The sequence below is a fragment of the Mauremys mutica genome, chromosome 4, assembly GCF_020497125.1.
Source record: "Mauremys mutica isolate MM-2020 ecotype Southern chromosome 4, ASM2049712v1, whole genome shotgun sequence".
Taxonomy (NCBI): domain Eukaryota; kingdom Metazoa; phylum Chordata; order Testudines; family Geoemydidae; genus Mauremys; species Mauremys mutica.
Window position 1 is genome coordinate 132,711,893 of NC_059075.1, and position 16,258 is coordinate 132,728,150.

The following is a 16,258-nucleotide window of genomic DNA, read 5'->3' on the forward strand; positions in this document are numbered from 1 at the left end:
AAGCTAAATATGAGTCAACAGTGTAACACTTGCAAAAAAAGCAAACATCATTCTAGGATGTATTAGCAGGAGTGTTGTAAGCAAGACACAAGAAGTAATTCTTCTGCTCTACTCCACACTGATTAGGCCTCAACTGGAGTATTGTGTCCGGTTCTGGGCACACATTTCAGGAAAGATGTGGACAAATTAGAGAAAGTCCAGAGAACAGAAACAAAAATGATTAAAGGTCTAGAAAACATGACCTATGAAGGAAGATTGAAAAATTAGGTTTGTTTAGTCAGAAGAAAAGAAGAGTGAGAGGGGACATAACAGTTTTCAAGTATATAAAAGGTTTTTACAAGGAGGAGGAAGATAAATTTTCCTTATTAACTTCTGAGGATAGGACAAGAAGCAATGGGCTTAAATAGCAGCAAGGGAAGTTTAAGTTGGACATTGGGAAAAACGTCCTAACTGTAAAGGTGGTTAAGCACTGGAATAAATTGCCTCAGGAGATTGTGGAATCTCAGTCATTGGAGCTTTTTAAGAGCAGTTTAGACAAACACTTGTCAGGGATGGTCTAGATAATACTTAGTCCTGCCATGGGTGCAGGGGACTGGACTAGAAGACCTCTTGAGGTCTCTTTCAGTCCTATGATACAATTCTGTGATCTGCTGAGGGAGGTAACTCACTACACCCCCTTAATAGGTGTAGTATATCTCCTTCTTCGGGGATGGACCCATTACTTTGCTAAGCCTCTACCCTCTCTGTCCTTTTGCTCCTGCAGGGGTGGTAGTCAGAAGCAATCCCTAAGCTCCCTGAAATTGTGGCCAGCCCTTACTTGCCACACATGGTATGTGTGCAGGGAAGTGTCTTTGTGTTCCTTCCAATGCAGTCGTGTGAGGATAGGGCACAATCCAGCCCTATAAGTGGTGGGGTGGGGCGAGGTGGAGGGGGGGAAGGGATACATTCTGCTCACATGCTGTAGACTGTTTCACAGCCTGCTATCTCAGACCTTCCGAAATATTTGTTAAAGAAATTCAAAAGATTAGTGAGTTCTGTGGACTATCTTTCTGCAAAACTGGGCTTTAAAAACAATACTATTTGTGAGTTACAAGAGCATCTAAGAAATTCATGTGAATTTGCTTTTAAAAAAAATTTTTATTAAAAAAGAAATGTGTAAATCCAGACTGAGTTTGCTCTTGGGTTAAAATGTGTTATGTTAATTTCAGTCCAGAACTAATTTCTGTTGACAAGCTGTATGCCTCTGAAAACAGGTTCATAACGGAAACACAAATCAAATCTTAGCTACAACCACAAAATTATAGACATCTGTTGACAGCTAACATTTTGGAACACTCTATGTAGCTCCGAGAGCAAAGTTTGCATCCTAAAAATGTTCTTGTGACTCAATGCCTCAGTGGAATAGTTTGTTAAGGGAAAACCATAGTGATTAGTTTTAAATTGTAGCCCCAGTTCTGAAAAGGCATGTTTATGGGGAGAGTCTTATGCCCTCAGAGACCAAATAACACTGCAGGATCAGGGCCTTGCATGGCTAAATGAGTATTTTCTTAGGAAGGAAGGATGGCCTAGTGCAGTGTTTCTCAGCTGGTGGGTCATGATCCCAAAGATGGCACACAAAGCAATTGGGGGTTGTGAGATGTTGAGGAAAATCTCGCTTTGCCACTCACACTCCTCCCCATTCAAGGTCAAGCATTCTCTGGATAATCACCATTATCACTGCTACCTGAAAACTTTTCACTTCAAAGGAGGACGTCACCAACCTGAAAAAGTGATTATGGCTCTGGTCTGGGACTCACAAGACCTGGGTTCAGTTCTTTGCTCTGATACAAACCAGTTGTGTGGGGCAAGACACTTATCTAGCCTGTCTCAGTTCCCCACCTGTAAAATGGGAACACTACCTTCCGACCTCACAAGGGTGTTGTGAGGGAAAAATCTATCAACGACTGTGAGGTGCTCAGATTGTGAGCAGGGCAGTGTGATAGACAGAATCTATGGTCAGACCCCCAAAACAGAACAGTAATATCAATCATATCATATATACTTGTGTCTATGTCAACTGTTTTCAGCCAAAAAGGGAGGTCGGGTGATCAGTTTACAGACGAGTCAGGCCTGGCTGAGGAGTCCCAGAATGGAAAAGAGAACATCTTTTAAGCACTGCTGGAGAATGAAAGCAGCAGTGCTGGTAAATGATGGGGGCTCATCTTCACCTCAAGATGATTGGGCTGACCAGGTAGGACCTATGTTTCCCCAACTTTGTCTCTCTGGTAATGGATATACTTGTGTAAAAGCTGCTACAGCATGTACATGCATATCACGTAACATGAGTCCGCTATACACCAGTACATCTAAAACATCAAATGCTGTCTTGGGATCTATGAACTTGCTTGAGAACTATATCGGGAGTGTAGAGGGTGCAAATGCAAGAGGCTTTTGGCTCTCAGCCCCAACATTAATACAGAAGTTAAGAAACAATTTGAACAGGATTTTACAAGGTGAAGTTGCCTTAGAAAGAAGGGCAAGGAAACCCAGTGAGAACATATAGGACTTACCTACACTAACACTTAGTTCGCAAAAAGCTGGGGTACAAATCTACCATGCACTAAGTGTCCGTGTAGACCCTACTGCTTCACACTCAGTGCAGTCATTCCCTAGAGCACTTTGATCCAGTTCCATTTCTAAGCGGGATAGATCAAAGCACCCTATGGAACTTTTAGTGCGCAGCAGTGGGGTCCATGCAGACATTTGGTGTACGGCAAGCTAGTGTGGGGTAGATTTACATCCCAGCTTCGTGTTCGTGTGTAGACAGTACGTATTCTGGGGAAGGGCTCAGCGAAGGGGACTTACCTGCAGGCTTCAAATGCCAGCCCACTGCCAAGGCCGGAGCTGCACTCCGAGTCAGACCCGCTTTCCGTATGTTTCCCAAAGCCGTTGGTCACTCCTGCTGAGAAGACAGAAAAGAATCAGCCTAAAAGCCTGGTTTGCCTCTCCACGACCCAAGGATGCTTGAAGGGGGAGACCCAGAGGCATCACAACCTGCTCAGGAACTGTCACCCTAATGCTCTGGACCCTGCATCTCAGAAGGAGGGTATCATACCAATAGCCAGACTATTCTGCCCCCCCACCCCCACACTTTTAAGAAAAGATCTTATTTAACAGCAAAGTGAATGCTAAACTCAGTTCCCCAGACCCAGCAGCAGCCAGCAGGGATCTAGTAAAATAGCTTTTTTCCCTAACTATTTGGAACAATGGTTTAGCTTCAAACAAGGGGTGGTGGTCACCGCAATCACTGGTGCATTTCTCCGATCAGTTTCTAACTGTTGATGAGAGGGCACTTCTCGCTCACCTTCCCTCTCCCCAGCACCTGCTGGACTGTAACTCACTGGGATTACTGGAGGCGAGGCCTCTTGTCTGGACAATCAAACACCTGTTCTGGATAAATGAAGTGCTTTATTTACTGTCCACTGGACAGGCTGAAGAATGACACATGCAAATCCTGGGAGCACTGATTGACTGCTACGTCTACGCACGGCTAAACGTGAAAACAGGCCTCTCGCCGCCTCTGTTCCCTTGGAACTCCAAGGGAACAGAAGCGGCAGTCCCCCCACATTTTATACAAAAGGAGCCCCCTATGGCAGACCAATATGGGGTACAACTCGCAAAGCAGAGTCAGAGGAGAGACAAAGCAAACAAATCATCTGCTTCTTCTGAGGCTGTCTGAAAAGAAAACGAGGCAGGATCCCAGTTCTAGCGTCAAGCTGTGTCAGATGTGCCCATTAGTCAATGCACCCAGGATTTTCAAGCTCAGATCAACACCTTGCCCATCAGTTTCAAGGTGCCTTACAAAGGTGATTGAGCATTATTACCCCCATTTTAAGGATGGGGAAACTGAGGCGCAGAGAGGCAAAGTAGTTTGCTCAAATTCACACAGAAACTCAGTGGCAGAGCTGGGAACTGAACTCCAGAATCCTGACTCCCAGTCTGGTGTCATATCTGCTGGAACACTAATGGTAACACATCCTGGCTACAACTAACAACCACAGGGATAATTGTATTTTTTTTTTGCTAGAAAACCAAATCTGAGATCTAGAAAATGTCACCTTAGATAAAACCTTCTACCTTGGATTTCTGGATTTCCAATGCATAGTTCACTTGAATAAGCTAAGAGAGTAATGAAGTGTAAGGAAGCAGCGGTCCACGGGTAGACCAAATCTCCCTCTATCTTCTTTCTCTCAGGCCATTGCAAATATCACTTTAACAATGAAACGGAATATTTAAACTTATTCCTCTGAACTCTAATATCCAAAGTTGGAAACACTCCCTAAGCTGGCCGGTTTTTCATTCTATACAACTGCAGAATTTACCAACTCAACAAAACATAACCCACATTGCAAAGATGTGGTGTTCTCTGATAAATAAATACAAGTGCAGAATCATCTTTCAGCTTACACAAGAAGCCATAAGGAGACACAAACTCCAAAGAACAGGCAGGGACACATCTACAGTGAATGGCCAGTGAGGGCTTACAGGTCACCTCGGAGGCTGGGCACCATCATACGAGATGCATTCCATGGACACCAGAAGCAAAATTCAGAACTGATGTTAGCAGATACAACTCCATAAGACTTCATGTGGAGTGAATCTGGCTCTAGGTACCAGGTCACACAAGTTTCAAACTAGGCTGTTAGAATTCTAACAGGAATAAATGTGACACTTCAGAGATGATCATCCGTATGCCTGTGTCAATGTCACTACAATCTCTGAACCAGTAAATATGGAACAAGGAGCCACAAGAAACATATTTCTGGGAGTCACCTGGTTCTAGTAACACAGGTCCTATACGCGTCAGCGGTAGTGCAAACCCTATATACTATTTACACTCCTAACATTAAGATAAATCAGCCAGTTTTGAAGTTGGGGAAGGGACTGGATCAAAAAAGCAACATTTCAGCTCATAGGAAAAAGAAGTAAACACCGGTTCAGCAGTGAACTTCCTGATATCCTACCTAACTTTTTCTTCTTTCTTAATTTCATCCTCTTACTCTTAGCTAAACCTAAGCCCATCTTGGACAGCTTTAAATCATTCTTCTCTGTCCTTCAAGTATCTGTAGATGATTCTTGTGTGTCCCCCAACTAGGAGTCACTGCTTAGACAAACTGTACTTAACTCATTTCTTTTAATCTTTCCTGATAAGTCGATTCCACCATTCTGATGACTTTTCTCTAAACTCTCTCCAATTTGTTAACATCTTTCTGGCTGTGAGATGTCCTTGAATGATTGCAATAGTCCAGGTGCGAGCTCACTAAAGTCTTACAAACAGAGGTTACTCTTATCTCCCAGCCCTGTGATGCTTCTGAATATGCAGCCCAAAATCACATTGACTTTATTTGCTATCTGATTTCTTTCCAGGTTTCCCCTGTCAGTCATTATTTTTGCCTTGAATTGTTTTCACTCAGGCGCTCCCCCACACTTGGCAGGGTCTTAAATTTGATCTCGTTTAGCATTTCCTACCCACATTTTGAACCTCTAAAAGGGATCTTTGTATTTTTCTCTTCTCGCCAGTTTTTGTGAGTTTGGACCATCTGTAAATTTAATTAAAATGAAGTTTAATACAGTAATGTCTCATCCAATGCCAGATGCCAAGCTGCGGAGAGCTGAGGCCCCTAAACCTCTATGGCGGCCCAGTCTATCATGCTCCCCCAGTCAGGGCCTTGGAGAGATGCCAGGGCCTAAACAAGTCATCACTGTGGTAGGGAACTCTCACTCCTAGAGGGGGTCCGTCCATGTTCAACTTTTAAGGCAGAGGGCAGTGCAGGAAAGCATGCATTTCTAAGCCACGACTAGGGATTTTACTCAACCCAACACTTCTAAGAAGCACTACATTCAAAAATAAATAAATCACCTGCTGAGATATTAATGCCAGGCTCATTGGGAGGTGGAAGAAGAGATGCAGCCTTTGTTGAGTAAAGGGGAAGCTCGCATGTTTGCAAGCCACTCTCCCACCACCACTTCTTGGCTGGCTGCCGGAGTGCAATTCCTCTGGGTAGATTCCTACCTAACCATAGTTTGCCCCTATTTATTTAGCACCGGAGTCCTACGATGCCCACTAATCACCAACCAGTTCAACAACCCCTTTGCAATGACTAAAGGAAGCAGCTGACCCTATGGGAGTTTGGAGACCATCTTTACAAAGGCAGCTGTGCCAGCTGGCCAAGAGAGTGGTGACCAGGCAGCCCTGCCCAGACTAGCTCCAGACACCCGAGGAAGAAAAGCCCAGAGGAGTCACCTGTCTCTCCTGACTGCCTGGGGGATTTCTCGCCATCACTCGCGCTGCAGCTCCCACTCCGCAGCCGTTTCCGGGCTTGTCGTTCACCCTCCGCACTGGAGGGGGAAAGCTGTCCGCTCTGGCTGTGGTCCTCTCCGTTCTCCAGGGGGCAGTCCAGACCCCTCTGCAGCTTCACCCCATTCTTAGCTTTTTTAAAAAGGACAGACGTACGCCTGCCCACGCCACTGAACGGGGGGCTGGCAGGAGCATCCATGGCCTGAAGGGCCAGTCCGTTCAGCCCATTGTCACTGAGCAAGCGCTGGAAAGCGTGGCTCTCCCTCTGCAGTGCCTTCTTATCAAAGAGCTCGCCCTCCGATTTCAGCCGCTTCTGCAATCTGTTCAAGGACTTGCTTTCACTGATGGGTTTGAGCGTTGGAGGGTCCTGCAGAGAGTCCAGCTCAGACAGGGAGGGTGCAGGTCCCGTGGGCTCCAGGGTGGGTGGGTGTGGGGGCTTGGTGTCATCTGCTAAAGAAAGAAAGAACCTGCTTGAACATTTTAGGAAGTGTTAATCCCAAAAATACTGATAGCAACTCTACCCCTTTCCTATGGCGGCAGGAAAGCCAGGGGCTCAAATGATAACAGACGCCTGTCATTCTCCCTTACGGAAGGCACCCCGATAAAGATACAGGTCAGAACTAGAGTGCCCCCAGATGGAGAGCAAGTCCATCTTCTTCCACATTAGATCCAGCTGCCACGTTGGTTGCATGCCTCATATCTCTACGGCCACTATCTGGGTATTTTATTTCCAACGTATGAAAGAACAACCTCAGATAGTAAGACTCAGCAAAGCAGGGAAGTGACAGATGTGAGACTTTGGAAGCGTAGAAACTTCTAAAGACTATTATTTAGAGATATGCCAGACACCGTAGGCACAGGGATTATTCATAAACTTGTGCCTCTATAAATGTTATACGCATTTTTGTGAGCGAGGGATTGTATTTAAGCTCCATGGGGGGAGGGTTATCAAGCTTCCTCCAGGGACTACAAACAGAGGGAGGTAATTACTGCAAATCAGTGACAAGTAACTCCAGAGAAGTACCACCCCTGGGAGGAATTGCATAGACTGGTTCAGGCCAGGTTCGAGAGGCCAGTAGACAAAAAAAAAAGGGGGGGGGGGGATTTTGGTATAAAGAAGGAGCCTGAACTGAGCCACAGCACCTCATTTTGAACCTCAAACTGACATGAAACTGTAATCAAGAGGGTAAAGCCCCGCTGGAAAGGTCTGGAGGACTTTGGGAACCTCCCAGGGCTCTGTCTGGAAGATGGGCTACATCTGGTAAGCGTTGCATGAGTGTAGACTGTATTGTTTTATGATCCGTTTTCTCTCTATTGCTTTTGTCTTAAAATAAACGTACTACACTTTGTGAAAGCGAGCTAGTCAATGGTAATGCTGTCAGAGTCCCCGGGAGAGCACGAACCATAGGTGCTGAACTACGGTCAGACCTGCTGAGCTAGCCACAGAGAATAACAGGGGGATTGCAAGCCTAAATCCCCAGCCCGGAGAGAGGGATGGGGGTACCCACCTATACAGAAATGATGGCTGGAGATCTGAGACCTTGAGCAAACCACAGGAGGGGGCAGAGGTGCAGCGAAACCCAACCTGTGACATCCTCCTCCAACCTCTCCTCTCATACTCTTCTAGCCTTTCCTGAAAGGCTTGTAACCCCATTCCCAATTCCAATCTCTCAAACAATACAATCCTGGCAGCAGAAATCTATGGCCTATACCAATCGATAAAGTGCCAAGAAGTATCAGGAAGGTTTCTGATGCCCTACATCCCTTGGACAGCCTGCTCCAGATTGTTTTCAAAATTCGTTACATGTGGCCTGTACCTCTTTCTGATACAATAAACGCACTTTCCCAGCACAAAGATGAACAATACAATCATCTAGTCAGTCCTCTGCAATCCCCAACAGGTTTCCCTTCCTGCCCAGGCTTCAGTGCTCTCCATTTCCCTTGGAGACCAGCTGAAACCTCTCACCTTTCTCCCCGTCATCGTCCTGCTCTCCCCTTAGCGGTTTGTCCAGCCCCTCCTCCCGCGAGGCAAGCTCTCCATTTGGCATGGTCTTGTTCTGTTGCTGGGCCAGCTTTTGCCGGATGGAGTTGATCTCACGTCTCAAGAGCCGGATTCGTCGGGTCCGGGCGCCGCTGGACCTCATGGTGCTCACCATGTCCAGCTTCTCCAGCAACTCCTTCAATTGCGCCTCCAGGGACAGGTGAGCCCGATTCTCGGGAAGGAGAATGTTGTCCACTGCACCAAGAAGAGAAGCAATGTTAAGAAGTGATTGCTGACATCTCATGTACTCAAAGAATGAAAGAAAGGTGCTCTGTTCCTTGGAGGAGGAAATTCCACTATACCCAAACCAACCATTCCAAGTTGCAGCCATGCATCTAACTATAAGGATAATTAAACATTGGAACAGGCTTCGAAGGCAGCTTGTGGAAGCCCCGTCATTGGAGGTTTATAAGCACCGGTTAGACAAACACCTATCAGGGCTGGTCTAGGTTTACTTGGTCCTGCATCAGTGCAGGGGACTGGACTAGATGACCTCTCAAGTTCTCTTCCAGCCCTGCATTTCTATGAGTCTTCTTATCAATGCTATTTGCGAATGCTATGCCACTGGTGGAGGACTGAAGAATTCTCAGGGTCAGATTCCAAGAGGGATGCGTCCTTTAGGAAGCAGATCACAGACACAGAGCAAGCTCCATGGGAGGGATGGGAAGCAGTAGTCTGAACTAAGTTCAGCAAAATTATTTCGTACTGCATGGGTTTGGGAACAAATGCTACAGAGATGCCAATTTGTCTCATGGTGGTTTCTACAACTGAAGCAATCATAAGTTCAGGCCATGCCAGGAATAAAGGTCTCCGTAACAAGGCTGTTGCTACGGTGTTTTCGGTATTCTGGGTCACAATCCCATCATTCCTATGCTGTCCCCTTCACAAAGCATTCCTCCCATCCCCCTGCCTCAACACCTTCAGAACATGCCACTTCTTTGGCTACCCAGATTGCCCTTGTTGAGAGAGGGTATGTGGTCATTATGTCCAGTGCAAGGAGAAGGGTAAAATGAGATTAGACTGGGCTATCTGCACTTGTGATTCAAAAGAATCATGGAAATTAGAAAAGGAAGACACCCTCCCATTCCAGCTGCTGGCCAGGGCAGGACTGTCTCTACAATAAACTGCCCTACAAGCATGTAACTGATCTCTCCGTGAGATGCACTGGAATACCTTTCCAATACATTTTAAATTCCAGTAAACCAGCCTCCCAACCTAGGCAGAGGTCGGGAAATGGTGGGCCAATAATATAAAGTACAAGACAGCCTAAACCTGCATGAATTAATCTTTTCAAGGCTCTTTAAAAATACCCAATTTACACTATAGCCATGGCACATGGATTCCACAGCAAATAGTGAACCTGTGGTCTGGTGGTCTGGGACTAAGGGGAGCTGGCTTCAATACCCGGCTCTACCACAAACTTCCTGTGACCTTGGGCAAATCACTTCATCTTCCCATGCCTCAGCTTCCCATCTGTAAAATGGGGATTAAAAACATTTACCTGACTCACGCTCAGGGAGTTTTGTGAGGATAAATTTGTAATTGCTAGATGCATACAGCCGGATTTTCAAAATAGCTCAAAGCCACATTTCCAAATGCCCGGCATCCCCAATCAGGGCCAGCTTTTCCAAAGTGCTCAACAGCCAGCAGCTCCCACTGCAGCACTGCAGACTTTCAAAAGAGCTCAGCACACTACGGGGCTCTTTTGAGAAGCTGCCCACTTATTTAAGTCCCTAAAGAGGAGCTAAGATTGTTTGAAAACCTGTCCCTGGAAGTGGGTGTTAAGCTCATCTGAAATCTGGCCCTTAGACGCTACAATAATGGGAGCCATATTAGTGCCTATATAGGTAAATGGATGTGCCCAAATCTTGCACCTCAAATGGTGGGTACAGTTATAGCCCAGCCAAAGTAACATGGTCAGAATGATGGCTGGTCCTACACACAGAGTCTAGGAATCTGGCTTTTACTGGACTGTTTGCCAATCCTAAAAATAAACAGCCCGGGGGAACTCACCATCCTCCCAAGAAAAGCGATAAAAGTCTTCCGTTTTGGGTGACTCGGGCAGGTGAATCCCCACATCAGTGTCAAAGCCGATGTTTTCAGCCTGCCGTCGCGCATGGCGTAATATCGCTCCTCCGAGGTCTCTCAGACGGACAGCTGCTCGGTGGAAAATCGTGTCTTTAGCATTATACCTCATGCAGTTGGTAACTATAAGGTTAAAGTCTTCCTCAAACTCATCCAAGGTTCGGTACAGGTGGGACTCCAGCTTCCGCCTCATGGTGGAAAAATCCATTGGATTGGAAATGAATTCCAGGTAATCTGGAACCTAAACATATAAAACCTGTACAATTACAAAAACCATTTACTAGCCAACCAGAGCGCATCCATCATAAGCACTCTTAATGTCCTTTCCACCTGCAGAAGGGGTAGTGTCACCAATACACATATACTCCACCCAACTGAGCCAGACGTGCCCCGGCTCTGCAGAATGAGATTACTTGACTGAGATGCTGTAGTAAGCTTCCTGAAAACGATGCCTAGGATACCCCATGTGAGCCTCCTTTAGAAATTCCTTAGCTCATGCTAACGGAGGACAAAGATGGTCTGAGCTCTCTCAAAACAATGCCCTGCCCCTGCCAACTATGACACCATGTGAGCTTCCTCCCATCTTCAAAGCAGTGCCCTCATAGGAAAGATACTTGCCTCATTCAGGTTAACGGGCTCTGCAAAAATCTGAGCCGGATCCTTCTCCTGCAGCAGGTCCAAAGTTGTGCGCAGCAGCACATTGAAAGGAGTCAGCTGTAACTCCATAGCAGCCTGTTGAACTTTGACCTGGGAATGGCGGAAAGGAACCACATGCTGTTATCAAAAATGGAAAATGCAAGTGGCATTTCCCTTACTTCCGTTAAATTAAATTAAATCAGTTCCATTCACTGACGGCAACCTCAGACCTTTTAAAACTCATTTCTGAAGGACGTTTGATCAAGTGCTTGTTTCTTCTGTTTGTAATGTAGAAATTAACAAAAATACTGTGCAGTATACTGAATTATATAGTTAAAGAAGTTGCCTTCTTACTGTCTTAACAAAAATATTACAGTCCAGGTTTGATATCTGATACACCCTCTATCAGGGAACTAAACCTTGTAAACTGGGGCGCTAGTTAGTCTATCTCATTACACTAGAACAAGGGGAAACCCAATGAAATTAAAAGGCAACATGTGTAAAATTGATAACAGGGAACACCTTTTAACGCCCCACAAAGTAACCCATGGAATTTCCAGCCTCAAAATATAAGACCAATTAGCAGGATTGTGGTGGTGGTGTTTTTTGAAAGGATAAAAGATTTAGGCTTTTTTTTATGAATAGCAACATCCAGGGTTACATTAGACAAAATAAATAGATTATAAGGGATATAAACTTTCATGTTTCCGGGCATAAGCCAATCACTAACTAGAAAGATTCTAGAGGTAGGCTATTCAATAGTTGTCCATCAGAAGGTTTCCTGCTCCTCCCTCTGAAGCATCTACTACTGGTTGATTTCAGAGACAGGATAATGGACTAGCTGAACCATTGATCTGATCTGATCTGGCTGTATTTCTACTTCAAGGACAATGGAACTGAATGAAAAAATGTATTCCTCCTTTAATTTCTTAAGGTCTCTGATATGACAGTCCTTCTGTATGGCATTAAAATCACCAACCCAATATCTAGGGAAAGGACTTCTACTTATGTGAGCCAAACTTTATTTAGTGTGTTAAATGACAAGACAGCAACAGTAAGAGCCTGGGCAACAACACAGGAAGAGCTTTACGTGACAGCATGATTATACTGTATTTCCCACAACATCAAAGATGGATCTGTATGAAGACCAAAAACTAGGACTGCCAAGAATGTATATTATATACATCTAAATCTGTGCCGAGAAGCAGTTCCAGCTACATACGTTTCTCCATAGCTGCTTTCAACTACCTGAAAGGGGGTTCCAAAGAAGATCGATCTAGACCAGGGGTCGTCAACCTTTCAGAAGTGGTGTGCCGAGTCTTCATTTATTCACTCTAATTTAAGGTATCACGTGCCGGTAATACATTTTAACCTTTTTAGAAGGTCTCTTTCTATAAGTCTATAATACACCTCTACCTTGATATAACGCTGTCCTCGGGAGCCAAAAAATCTTATCGCGTTATAGGTGAAACCGCATTATATCGAACTTGCTTTGATCCACTAGAGTGTGCAGCCCTGCCCCCCTCCCCCGGAGCACTGCTTTACCGCGTTATATCCGAATTTGTGTTATATCGGGTTGTGTTATATTGAGGTAGAGGTGTATATAACTAAACTATTGTTGTATGTGAAGTAAATAAGGTTTCGGAATGTTTAAGAAGCTTCATTTAAAATTAAATTAAAATGCAGAGCCCCCTGGACTGGTGGCCAGGACCCGGGCAGTGTGAGTGCCACTGAAAATCAGCTCGTGTGCAGTCTTCAGCACCCGTGCCATAGGTTACCTACTCCTGATCTAGACTGTTCTCAGTGGTACCAGATGACAGAACAAGGAGTAATGGTCTAAAGTAGCAGTGGGGGAGGTCTAGGTTGGATATTCGGAAACGCTATTTCACTAGGAGGATGGTGAAGCACTGGAATGGGTTACCTAGGAAGGTGGTGGAATCTCCATCCTTAGAGGTTTTTAAGGTCAGGCTTGACAAAGCCCTGGCTGGGATGATTTAGTTGGGGACTGGTCCTGCTTTGAGCAGGGGATTGGACTAAATGACCTGAAGTCCCTTCCAACCCTGATACTCTATGATTCTATGATTCCATGGTAACTTTTCCTTTCCAAACTATACTGGAATTTCACTAAACTGTTGAGGATGTAGTTACCTGTGATACAGACACATCAAGATATCAAAAGCAAAAGGAAACAAACAAAGGAATGATTTTTTACCCTCCCACCCAAAGGATGTCAGCATTCACAGCAGGATAACCCCAATCCTGTAAGAACAACATAAACAGGATGAACCAGTGCTGGCACCATCAGAAGATCTCGTCAAAAAATGGATGGAGTCCAGTCAGCTGTCACTAGAAAAGATTCCCAACTGGACAAGCTCGTAAGCAAAGTAAATAATATTGAGACCAGGATGGAGAATGTGAAAGAAATCTGACCATGCAAGCTGGTATAAGCTTGAAAAACTGCAAGGATAAAAGAGAAAACTTTCCAGGTTAGTTAAGTGGTCTAAATTTAAAATTGCCACTCTCACAAAAAAAAAACCCACCTGAAGGTAAGACATAGGAATCTCTGCCTTACCAAATGGAGAGGAGGAGGGTTTAGGATCATTCTTGGTGTGACAGTTACCAAAATACTGGAATAAATATTAAAGAAGATCTAGTTTCTGTTGCACAAGCATCTGGTCCATGCTCAGGACAGAAATAGCAGGGGTGCTGCAGGTCATGATTCAAATGCACAGGTAGTTATATAAAGAAGCTTGCACAGCACTTAACAGCACAGTGCCATCAGTCAGCCTCTCCCTAGCACTGCAAGTCAGCAAGGGTCTGATTTGCAGAGGTATTGAGCACCTGTATCTCCCTCAGACCTCAATGGGAGTTGTGGGTGCTCAGTACCTCTGAAGATCAGACCTTGTGCAAAGAAAAAAAGATTTAAGAAAAGCTGCTGTGTTTCAATTCCTCCTCCAGCTGCAAGTGGAGAGGCGCAGGAGGCTGCAGGAAAGGCCCAGGATCTACCTACCTGTTCCCGTTTGAGTTTCTCCCTCTTACGGATCAGCTCAATGAGCAACCGTGCTCTCTCCAAATCATGCCGCAGTTTCTGCCAGTACTTCAGTTCCTCCTTCACTGCACTGGTCTTCTCATCCTGCTCCTTCTGTAAGGGGTAACAGTGGGATGAGATGAAATGCATGTACAGATTTCTTGTGTTGTCTACTTTTTCCAAGTGTCTCCGCTCTCATACTCTTCCTCCTGTCTACTTCCATTTCTACTAGACCCCATCCACATTACAAAATCAACTGTGTTTAAGCACTATACTTAAATAGCAGCCTGATCATGGTAAAACAGGCATTTGGTCTTGTCTGTGTGGACAGGTCTAAACCAGGTTATAACCACATTCCAGAAATAAGATCTAGTCCATGTTCACTCGTACTCTCACTCCGTTTATATAAAAGTCATTATTATTTACACTACCACTGAGCTTGGTGACCCATCGTGTTAGGTGCGGTACATAATAGGAATGGTCTCTACCCCAAAGAGTTTACGACCTCAACAGACAGGGTTTAGTCTGTGTGTATGGGAGAAAGGAAGTATTATCTCCTTTTTTACAGATGGGGAACTGAGGCACAGAGAGAATAAACAAGTTGCCCAAAGTCACACAGGAAGAGCCAGAACTGGGAGCTGAACTCAGACCTCCCAAGTTCCAACCCAGTTCCTTAATTACACAGCCAGCCTTCCTCTCTTAAGGTCCTTTTCTTTGCTTTTCAAGTAATGACAAGGATATACTGATGTATAAATGCTCACCTGAGACAACCAATAAAAGACAAACACAAAGGAAGTACTGATGATTTACATTTGTATAGTGCCTTTCACCCAGAAGCATTCATTTACAATGACTGCTTACTGAAAACTGCTAAATCAACATATTAAGGAAATTTTGCACTCCCCTACCCTAGATTCATTAGTGTAAATTAAATTTTGCACTAGTCAGTCAGAAGTCACCACACAAATCAAATCTGTGATTTCCACTAAATATGGTAAAAATATATGTGCACAATATACACAATGCTCCACAAAGAAGTTTTACAGCATACAGGAATCACTTGACTTCACTATCTCACCAGAAACCGCTGGTCTGGAACGCAGCCACTGTTTAACACTGCACATCAGTTCAGAAGAGGAAACGAAAAAGGCTATTTATCTGATTATTATTTAAATGGGGCCATAAATGTGCATTGGAGGATTTGAAATTGAAGCCGCAGGAGGAATTACCCAAATTGGGATTCGGCCAGGATTCTGGAGCTAACACCTCTTGTCTAGTGAATGGGATCTTTAACAGCCATTAATAGACAGTGCTTGGTTTTATGATTCATCTGAAAGATGGTCCCACCAGCAGCACATCACACACTAGCACAATCCCAGGGCACTGATTCCATTCTGACTCACGAGGAAGAGTGCCACCTGAATCACCAGCACCATTTGTTGCAGCACAAGGGATCTCCCATTCAGGACTGACCTGGACTGACTCCTTGAGTGTACCAACAGAAGGCAGCATAGATTAAGAGCACTCCTCCATTGTAATTACCTTAAAGAACAGGGTGTTTCTCTAGTTCTACTGCTATTACCCATCCCAAATCCCCAATTCAATACCCAGAACTCATCACCTGACTGCACCTCTGCCACTGCTCAAAGCTGAATTACATTTTTCCAGTTTTTCCACCCTGCTCTCCCCTTTCCAGTTTACCCCAAACTTGTTCCCTCACCCACATTCCTCTTCTCTGCCCAGCTGCTACAGCATGTGGTATGGAATGAGGAGTGGTACCTGCTCTGCATTTCTTTGAGACTGCAAGTGAGAGTGGAGGCGCCGGATCAGAGGGACACCATTCCTTGCCTGGCGCTTCAGGAGCCAGTAGTTGTGTAGCCGTTGCATAAACTGGTTCTTCCTCTGGAGAGAGAGTCCACTGCAGATTTTATTCAACCTATAGGAAACAAACCAGATCAGCAAGCAGGCTACCCCGCACATCAAAGCAATCATCAATTTCTATGGACCATGATGGCACGTTAAGATCTCCTGCTGCAGTAACAGTGGTGCACAATTTTGCAATGTTGTGTCAATATGCAAAAGAACCGTACACCTAATCCACGCCAGTCTGTGCCAATCTGGGGTCTTTCAG

At 45.0% G+C, this 16,258-nt stretch overlaps 1 protein-coding gene across 4 annotated transcripts in view; it reads right to left on the bottom strand.

Annotated features, from left to right (window-relative positions):
- Positions 1-16,258, bottom strand: part of BRPF3 (bromodomain and PHD finger containing 3) — a 45,863-nt gene that overhangs the window by 15,198 nt on the left and 14,407 nt on the right. The window contains exons 3-9 of one of the 4 annotated variants that reach the window (XM_045016035.1): positions 15,907-16,063; positions 14,110-14,241; positions 11,082-11,210; positions 10,392-10,704; positions 8,304-8,573; positions 6,284-6,784; positions 2,845-2,938 (exon numbers count right to left, since the gene is read on the bottom strand). In XM_045016035.1, coding sequence (XP_044871970.1) covers positions 2,845-2,938; positions 6,284-6,784; positions 8,304-8,573; positions 10,392-10,704; positions 11,082-11,210; positions 14,110-14,241; positions 15,907-16,063 — 1,596 coding nt within the window. Of the gene's footprint in view, positions 1-2,844; positions 2,942-6,283; positions 6,788-8,303; positions 8,574-10,391; positions 10,705-11,081; positions 11,211-14,109; positions 14,242-15,906; positions 16,064-16,258 lie in introns of all 4 variants that reach the window. The other 3 variants (XM_045016034.1, XM_045016031.1, XM_045016033.1) reach the window with 3 other exon arrangements.